This window comes from Sinocyclocheilus anshuiensis, unplaced genomic scaffold (assembly GCF_001515605.1).
Source record: "Sinocyclocheilus anshuiensis isolate Anshui unplaced genomic scaffold, SAMN03320099.WGS_v1.1 scaffold1393, whole genome shotgun sequence".
Taxonomy (NCBI): domain Eukaryota; kingdom Metazoa; phylum Chordata; class Actinopteri; order Cypriniformes; family Cyprinidae; genus Sinocyclocheilus; species Sinocyclocheilus anshuiensis.
The window spans coordinates 21,055-31,360 of NW_015548343.1; the positions used below are offsets into that span (position 1 = coordinate 21,055).

Below are 10,306 nucleotides of genomic sequence, written 5' to 3' on the forward strand. Positions count from 1 at the left end.
TGTTTTATCCAGCTGTATTTACTCAGTGCAACTTATAACATCCAAGTGAAAGATATAACACCAACATTTCAGAAAAAAAAAATCCCTGAGTTGGAAAAAGGATCACCCAATTGTGTCAGTATTTTGTTGAACCAACCTTTGCTTTAATTACAGCCCTTAGTTTTTTGGGATACGTCTGTACTAACTTTGCACATCAAGACTTTGCAATATTTGCAGAACTGCTCAAGTTCAGTTAAATTTGATGGTTACCATTTCTGGACTGCAGTCTTCAAGTCATTACCACCTCCATGCTTTACTGTAGGAATGGCGTTATTTGGATGGTGAGCTGTACTGGATTTCCACCAGACATTTCCTTTGGTGTTGAGGCCAAATAATCAAATTTTAGTCTCATCTGCCTCAGAATCTTCAAGGTGCGTTTTGGCAAAGCTCAGTTGTGACTGCTTTCTTGAGGAGTGGCTTTTTTTCTTACAACTCTCCAATACAAGCCACATTTGTGGAGAATATGTGATATTGTTGTCACTTGCACACAATGACCACTCCTTGTCATAATTTCCTGCAACTGCTTCAGAGTTGCTGTAGGCCTCTTGGTAGCCTCTCTGACCAGTTTCCTCCGGCTCTTTCATCCAGTTTGGAGCGACGTCCTGATTCAGGGAGGGTCTGCATTGTACCAAATACCTGTTACTTCTTAATAATAGATTTCACTGTGCTTATAGGCATTGATAAAGCCTTTGAAATGTTTTTGTCTCCATCTCCTGACTTGTGCCTGTCCACAACTTTATTCCAGTGATCTTTTGACAATGCCTTGCCACCCATAGTTGATTGTTTGCTTTAGTTGCACTACCAAGGACTGACATGCTCCAGGAAAGCTCTTTTCATGCTGAGCTAATCAAAATGACAACAGTTGAAAGTCAAATGGCTTTGTGTGCCATTGGGAAGGTGATTAGCTACATCTGATTAAGTTTACAAGTCAAGTTTTTATTTTTCTGACATGTTAGTGTTATATCTTTCACTTGGATTACAGCTGGACAAAACAAAAACTGTGTCCATCTTCATTTCAGGCTGCAAAGCAACAAATTGTGATTATTTTAAAGGGGGGTGATTCTTTTCTATACCCACTGTATGCACTATAAGGGTAGTTCAGCTGTTTTAGTTCACTAGTTCATCATTTGCTCATCCTGACGTTGTTACAAAGCCTCTTGATGTTCTTTGTTCAAAAAGATGATTGCTATTTACTGTCACAGTATTGAAAAAAAGACTGGTGACTGAGGGGTTCGTTCTACCTAAGCCAAATCTTGATTGTTTGAATATGTATAATGCTCATAAAGGAATAAATGTAAATGTATTTAACCCAGTGGGACACTGTCCAGTAGGCGCCCCTTGTGCATGTCCATGGTCATATTTCACTTGACATGCACTGTGACATCAAAAGGGGACTTTACATTTGGCTAATCCACATAACTCACATTTACATAACATCTGTAAATAGGTACCTTAACCACCCTACTTAACTAGTTGTCAAGAAAGTTTGAATTGTGGTATCAAGGATGTTTCTGTTTGTGTTCTTGGTAACCAGATCTGTTTCCCTGTTCCCATTTTCAACTAATTTTTAAGACATCAAAATTGACACTAATTTAGCAAATGTGCAAGTCTGACTATCAGTTTAATAATGCAGTTTTAACAATATAATTAATTCACCAACAAATAAAATAAAGTCTAAATAATTAAAATAAAGAAATAAACAAACACAACCTTCCATCTGGAGATGCTTTAGTGAAATAAAAATAAATAAATACATAAATAAATAATAAATTATTAGTTTAATCAGCATTCAATTTTCAGATTAAGTTTTCTAAACTAAATTTAAAACAATTCCTCGACAGATTAAATAAATAAATACTTTGTTTGACCTGCATTGTTTTAGCTGGTCCGTATAATTTTGCACCGTTGTGCTGTGCAGGCAGTCTAAATCAATATTTAAAGTAAATTGCTACGCTTGAAATACTGATATTGACACTGCTTCAGAATTCCAGGTCTCATTTTCCCAGAATTACCCTCACAAACACCCATACACATGCATGCTGTAACCTCAGCCTTCGAGTGGGCTTGGTGCCATGCTTTTTAATGTCATTAACAGGTGGCTTTCTAAAATAGAATCAAGAAATGCTCACGCGCGTACTCACACACATAGCGACGCAAGAAGATACAAACATCACGCTGGCATAGAGACGCACAGTGAAATCTCTCAGACACAGCAGGGCAGCCATGAAGTAACAATTGACAGAAACAGACCCAGTGCCGACGTCCCTAAAAAATATCATTGATATCATTATGCCAGGACATGGGCGTGATCTTTTTCAGATGCATACAACCCCCCACCCCCAAATACTAGCGGTGTTCCATATCGACATCCTCCCTCTTTAAACCCCTCTTACGTACTTTCCGTCCATCTTAGAGAAAACCCCTCTGCAAACCAGCCTACACGTATTCGACACTCGACAGGTCAGCTGCTTGTTTGTGCTCTTGTGATTCAATGTAAAAGTACCTGCTTTGTCAGCACTGTTAAAGTACAATTAAAAGTCATAATATTTCTTTTTGTTGCAGGAAACTTTAATCTGTGTCAGTCTGGAGCTTACAGTATGTGCTTTCTTTATTACTAATATACTAGGTACAACATGGTATGCTTAAACAGCAAGTCTTGTTTCATGTTTTTTTCTCTATATATACTATATAGCCTACTCTGGCCGTTTGGCAGTATTAGCATGTCCTGGTATTCCTCAATTGTGCTGTAGTTCACATCTGAACAGTTTTGGCTATTAGTACTTTCTGTAAAGTAATTTAATGAAGCTAATTAGTAAATTTAGAGCTGCATGAAATATTTTTAGATGCATGCTGCATGTTTTATGCAGAGTCTCTGCTTCTACCACAACAGCAAATTAGCTTTTGCAGCATAAAATGGTATAAAAAGGCATACAAATAAATTGTAAGTTTTACATTGTTACACTGTTACTATTAAAAGTCAAACAATTAATTGTTTTTAATTATTTATTTATTTTTGTGGGTGGTGCTACAGTGAGACTGTTATTTTGAAATCAAAATCATGGGGGTTTGCTGTGACATGTGATTACGCTCAGCATAGAAAATGCTTTTGAAAGAAGTCTCTTAAGCCCACCAAGGCTGCATTTATTTGACCAAAAATATCAAAAATATAGTGTGAAATGTAATTTATTCCTGTGATGGCAAAGCGGAATTTTCAGCAGCCATTACTCCAGTCTTCAGTGTCACATCCTTCAGAAATCATCTAATATGCTGATTTGCTGCTCATGAAACATTACTTATTATTAATATTAATGTTGAAAACAGATGTGCTGCTTAATATTTTTGTGTAAACCATGATACTTTTTTCAGGACTAATAGAAATAATAGCGACTATAGTAGATAATGTAAATATAGATTATATTTACATAATATTGATATATATACAATATATAGAAACAGCAATTATTTGAAATAAAATATTTTTGTAACAATATAAAAGTCTTTACTGACACATTTAATCACTTAAATTAAGACTATAATTGTAAACATACTACAATTCTGTAGTTTAGCAAGTAGTTATATATTCATGAAACACAAAATAAGATATTTTGAAGATTTGGTGGCCACTGACTTCCACTGTATGGGGGGAAAAAATCTCAAAGTATACTTTGTGTTTCACAAAAATCAAAGAAATTCAAAGAAAAATGACCAAAACTATTTTTGGGGTAAACTATCCTTTTAACACTCTAAAGACTGCATTATGAAATGGCAAAAACAACATCAACAAAAACATCAAAAAATCGTATACATTCAAAATATTGATTTAAAAATTAATGGCCAAATTGATCCAGTTATGATACTGCAATAAATGAATCATGACATACATCTTGCAACGTATACTGTAGCATATTATGGGGTAGTTGGTGACACTCCTCCACCTCATAAAACTGTGCTTAAGTTTGATTTACTGTTTCATCATGTTCTTGATTTTTTTTTAGAGTAACCAGCCCCAACTGCTGACTTCATCATTTCATCATTCACATCTTCAAGCTGTATTAGCCCTCATGTCAGCACTCTTTGTGTGAATAGGCAATGCCTTCCCCTGTCCTGCAGCTCCCAGCATCCTTCAAATGGCAAAAACAACATCAACAAAAACATCAAAAAATCTTATACATTCAAAATATTGATTTAAAAATGAATGGCCAAATTGATCCAGTTATGATACTGCAATAAATGAATCATGACATACATCTTGCAACATATACTGTAGCATATTATGGGGTAGTTGGTGACACTCCTCCACCTCATAAAACTGTGCTTAAGTTTGATTTACTGTTTCATCATGTTCTTGATTTTTTTTTAGAGTAACCAGCCCCAACTGCTGACTTCATCATTTCATCATTCACATCTTCAAGCTGTATTAGCCCTCATGTCAGCACTCTTTGTGTGAATAGGCAATGCCTTCCCCTGTCCTGCAGCTCCCAGCATCCTTCAGCTATCTATCTGGCCTTAACGCCTCCATTATTAACATCCTCAGCCGCATCTTCTTCTGACAAGGCCTACATTAGAAACACATTAGACTGGCCTAGATTGATCTTGCTGGATCAATCTAACTCAGACTCCAGCACTAACAGTCTTTGTTTGTCATCTCATCTGATTATTTTGATCTCAAACATCTAAGACTTAAATGTCCTTTCAAAACAAGCCGCTGCCTCTCGTTCATTTATCTGGATCTTTGAGCCTCCAAGTCAATCATGTGGTCCTCATTCATCGTTCAGGATGAAGAGATAAGGACGGTGAATACATCTCCTGGAGTGCACCAACCTTCTGGTGGGCTGGGAGGGTTTTTGGGATCACGGGGCGGCGGATGCAAACGCCGACACATAACACACTCCAGTTCTGGAGATGGCATTAGCGAAAGCCAAGAGGGCAAAATCAAGCTGACGTTATTCATGGCTGTAACCGGCATCATGCTTTCCGTGCTCGGGGTGGGAACAGAGTTCTGGGTGGAGCTTAAACCATCCAAGAGCTTCTACAACAATCAGACTTGTCTGGTAGTACATTATGGCTTATGGAAATGCTGTACCAAGACGTTCTGGGTGTCAGATATGGACCCAAAGCAGGAGATCTGTGGGTCTTTGCACTTACAGGGAGGTAAGAGCTTTTGTGAAAAATGTCTCAACTGGAGTAGGAGAATTCTGAATAATCCATCAGAATAACATCACCTTTTTGGATCCCATTATAGAATCCAATTGCACCTTCTTTAAGTTCTACACCACTGGAGAGAACATTGTCCTATTTCAGAAAACGCCAGAAAAGGGTGAGTCATCCCACATCCCCATCTCTATCTTTAGATCCCATAGCACTAATGTGTCTTTCTTTGTGTCGTCACGGAGTGCTGACGCCATATACACATTTGATTTTTCACCAAAACTTGAAATGTAGATGTTGTATGAGCAGCGCCAAATAGAATGAATAATAATATAAAAGAAATCAAATCAAATAAAGTAATGATTGGATGGTTGGAGTTTTAATACCATGCCAGCTTCCTTGGCTATTTTCAAAAGTCTTTGCAGAGTGATATAATTTCCTATGAGAACTTAACCCAGCACAGTTGAATAAAATATGTTTAAGAGATATTGGCATTACGTATGATCTGATCCCAGCGATTATTGAAAATAAATTATTGAAAAATATTTGAGGTTTTTGTTCATACCCTGACCAATTCATTTTTGATTTGTTGATAAAATAAGATACTATGGTAGTTTTAAGATATGAGGGTGGCATGGAACATTTTACAATAAATTAAGGAATGAAACATTACATTTCCCACAGAAGATTTTGCACCAGTTTTGTACCAATTTTCAGTAACATTTTACAGTAAGGTTCCATTTACTTGTAAAGCATTTATTAATCTTAGCTTTTTCATTTCAACATTTACTAATACATTGTTAAAATCAAAAGTTGTGTCTATTAATATCATTTAATGGACCTGTGCTAAAATGAAGTAACAATGAACAGTTGTATGTATCTGGTAACACTTTACAATAAGGTTCATTAGTTAACATTAGTTAACTACTTTAGCTAACATGAACTAAGCATGAACAATACTTCTACAGCATTTATTAATCTTAGTTAATGTTAATTTCAACATTTACTGATGCATTATTAAAATCAGAAATTGTGCTTGTTAACAACATTTAATGCACTGTGAATTAACATGAACTAACAATGAACAACTGTATTAACATTAACAAAGGTTAATAAATACTGTAATAAATGCCTTGTTCATTGTTTTTTCATGTTAGTTAATACATTAACATTAACTAATGGAACCTTATTGTAAAGTGTTACCGTATTTTTATTAACTATTAAGTTAATATGAATAAATGCTGTAACTAATGAATTGATCTACATTCAACTAACGTTAACTAATGGAACCTTATTGTAAAGTGTTACCCAATTTTCTAAGAACATTACCTGTATAAACATATTTAAAGGTGCACTCAGTAATATTGTGCTAATTAAAAGGTTAATGAATTTACTTTTAAGAAATGTCAATAAGATGATATACTCTTACTGCACATGAGTGTCTTGAAACTGACAGCAAAAACAAAAAAGTTGGGAAAACATCATTGCTATATACCAGCGGTGGCGAACTCCGGTCCTGGAGAGCCGCAGCCCTGCAGAGTTCAGCTCCAACCCTAATTAAAACTCACCTGCCTGTAGCTTCCTAGTAACCCTTCAGACCTCGATTAGCTTGTTCAGGTGTGTTTGATTAGGGTTGAAGCAAAACTCTGCAGGACTGTGGCTCTCCAGGACTGACGTTCGCCACCCCTGCTATATACAGTATATAGACAAAGAAGAAGTATGAAGTCACAGCAATTAATAAACATTTATGCATCTATGTCAATGTAAAGTCTAAGAACACTTGAACAAAGAAGTAAATGTAAACCAAACCTTACAGAGTGCACCTTTAAAGTAAAACATGTTCTAAATGGTATACATTAGAATGTTCAGCTCAGTATGTGTGCATTAAATCTCCTCTTCTCCCATCAGATCTGACAGTAGTGTCGGCCATGTTTGCTATCATTAGTCTTTTCCTGATGGTGATGGGAACTATCTGCATTATCATGGCAGTAAACAAAGGTGTTCAATTCTTCTTGAAGCCAGCCGCAGTTTGCTTCATACTGTCAGGTAATATTATTATGCTATTGGCCAACACCTCTAAACTAAATATTACAAATGCACTACTGTTCAAAAGTCTGGGGTCGGTAAGATTTTCGAATATTATTGAAAGAAATCTCTTATGCTCACCAGGGTTACATTTATTTGATGTGTGGGGGAAAAAAAAGGTGAGTGACGTGACAGCCAAGTATGGTAACCCATTCTTGGAATCTGTGCTCTGCATTTATCCAAGTGCACACACACAGCAGTGAGTAGTGAACACACACCCGGAGCAGTGGCCAGCCATTTTTGCTGCGGCGCCCGGGGAACAATTGAGGGTTCAACTGATCGGAAATACAGTAGAACAGCAATATTGTAACATTATTAAATTTAAAATGTGTTCTATTTTTGTATATTTTAAAATGTAATTTATTACTGTGATGGTAAAGCTGGATTTTCAGCATCATTACTCCAGTCTTCAGTGCCACGTGATACTTCAGAAATCATTCTAATATGTTGATTTACTGCTCAAGAAACATTTCTTATAATCAATGGTAAAAACAGTTGAGCTGCTTAATATTTTTGTAGAAACCATGATGCAGTTTATTCAGGATTCGTTGATGAATAGAAAGTTCAAAAGAACAGCATTTATTTAAAACTGATTTTTTTTTTTACATTATAAATGTCTTTACTATGTCACTTTTTCTCTATTTAATGCATTAATGCTGAAAAAGATTAATTTATTAAAAAGTCATACTGACCACAAACATTTGAACATTAGTGTGTACACTGATTTTAATATTTGTATGGGTTGTTGGTTTCTTTACAATACATATTTCAGAGTTGTTTCACTCCTATCACTTTGAATCAGACATCTATGCTAAATGACATGCACTGTACACATACACACCTAACAAATGGTGTAGAAACAATTTTTAGTCAGAACTCGCTAGGAAATTTCACAAAATTGCAAAGAATCAACACACAAAAGTGCAGCATGGCACTGGATTAAAAATTGGAGTAATAACATAAAGAGCAAGAAATTTGGAAAAGACAATGCACTTATTATCCATATTGCTAATAAAAGCCAAGTAACATAGGTGTGTATACATCTGATAATATTCTTTTTTCCTCTCTGTCTCTCAACAGGTGTCTTAATCTTCCTCTGCCTCATAGTTTTCCACCAATCAGTGCTTTCATTCTTAGCAAGTGACCAATCCATACCTCTACACCACGAATTGTCCTGGTCAGTGACGTGTGTAGGCTGTGCCGGGGCTCTGGTCATTTTTGCTGGGGCCTTGTTTTTGGTCCTTGCTCTTCCATACAGTCCTTGGGAAAAGTGCTTGCCTAAGAAGAACAGTGATATCTAGTGGTGTGGGGGCTGAAGTGCAGTACCAAGGCAACGTGATACTGTGAATAAGTTGGCACTAGAGAGGATGCTGTTGGAAATGTAACAGGAAGTGTTTATGTACCATTAGAATGGAATGGTTCAGTGGTGTGATAAAATAATAATACACATAAGCTCATAACTTTAACATAATAGCTCAATTGCTTTTTTGTGTAAAACTCATGTGCAATATTTCATTTTTGGTTGAACTATTCCTTTTGTTAATGTTTTTAAATGATGTAAGACATATGTCCTATATGACAAATATAATATAACAATATTTAAATTTTGTCAAATAAATCTTACATAGTTAAACTTGTATATTTTGGTGGACTTCATATACAGCTCGGCCATTTAAAGACAGAGGTTCTGGGTACTATTACATTTAACCTTTTATGAAGATTGACGTATAATTGAGGTAAAATTATAATATTTAATATCTAGGACTATAATTGGAAACAGAAGTCTAACCACTCAAGCAATACTGTAGTTATGCTGAAATATCGTTGTGGTATAAATGTCGTTATTGGAATAATTGGGTTTCCAGACACTGACTGTTATTGAAATTGTAGGTAACAAAAATGATGCTTCATTTATGCTTTTATATTTATGCAGACATTTTCAAGCATTGATCTGGTTTTGGCACTAAAGTACATCGAAAAAAAAAACATGAATCTTTTCTCTTTCATAATGTGGAAAACAGCCTTCATGTTTCGTTTATATATATATATATATATATATATAATAAATAATATATAAATCCAGGACAAAGCTGCTTGAGTGAATTTATTCTGTTCCTGGCTGACACTGATAATTTATTAACAGCGGTGCCTTAGACGTTAAGCAACCACAATTTGAAATGGAACTTCAGTTACGTGATGGTGCTTCCAGTTATAATGAAAATCTCGTATTCGGTTTCAGCCATGGTTTGAGTCTGGCAGCTGACAGTGCCAATGAAAAGCCCAGTTGATTCATCTCCGGTTCTGACCAGCCCTCTTCATCTGGAGGTGGTCGCTTGATGACAGCAAGAGACGAACTGAAATCAAAAGCATTAATTAAAAGCCCCAATGTCTGCTGCTGCTGCTCCTGCTGCTTCCCATCATGAATGCTGACATTGATGCTGATCTAGAATCAGTTATTGAAAGCATAAGAGGAAAACAGCTCATAAAAATGAGGAACTTTCATTGTTGGCTGCCTCTAGTGCATGACAGAAATAGCATTCCTACCGAGTTGGGCTAGATTATGCAACAATCCAAACTAGGAATGCGCTGGTTTAAAAATCAAACGTGTATGTTGTAATTATTTATTAGCCTATTAATTTGACCTTTTATTCAACAAAAGAATATTTTGTTGAAAATGTGTTTGCAAGTCTGCAGTGACATCCAACACCACAATGATGTACTCTGGGTATTTTTCAACAGATAATTTGCCTTTCGGTGTTTTTTCCCTATGCAAAACTGGACAGATTCTTCCTAATTAAGCAATGACTTTCTGGTTGTTCTGTTATTATTATCAGTTCTGGTTTTGGTTCACTGATTAATTTGATGATTTTCAGAACAGACTGAATGAAAATTGCACATTTTTGTATTCAAATATTTTTGAGTGAATTTTAAGTAAATATTTAAATTTTGCGCGTATTATATTATATTGGTGTATTATGTATATATATATATATATATATATATATATATATATTCTCTTCTTCCTTTCATTTCA

At 35.5% G+C, this 10,306-nt stretch overlaps 1 protein-coding gene and 1 long non-coding RNA gene across 2 annotated transcripts; both read left to right on the forward strand.

Moving 5' to 3' along the window:
* Positions 1-2,181: 2,181 nt before the first annotated feature.
* On the forward strand, positions 2,182-4,154 carry LOC107656582 (uncharacterized). Its single transcript, XR_001630584.1, has 3 exons — positions 2,182-2,499; positions 2,602-2,634; positions 4,035-4,154. It is a non-coding gene; the product is annotated as an uncharacterized LOC107656582 (long non-coding RNA).
* A 172-nt stretch (positions 4,155-4,326) lies between these two features.
* On the forward strand, positions 4,327-8,830 carry LOC107656581 (voltage-dependent calcium channel gamma-6 subunit-like). The gene is made up of 4 exons (XM_016444473.1): positions 4,327-5,190; positions 5,282-5,356; positions 7,096-7,233; positions 8,353-8,830. The coding sequence occupies exons 1-4, from the start codon at positions 4,791-4,793 to the stop codon at positions 8,571-8,573; spliced, it is 834 nt and encodes a 277-aa protein (XP_016299959.1). The 5' UTR covers positions 4,327-4,790; the 3' UTR covers positions 8,574-8,830.
* The last annotated feature ends 1,476 nt before the right edge of the window (positions 8,831-10,306 follow it).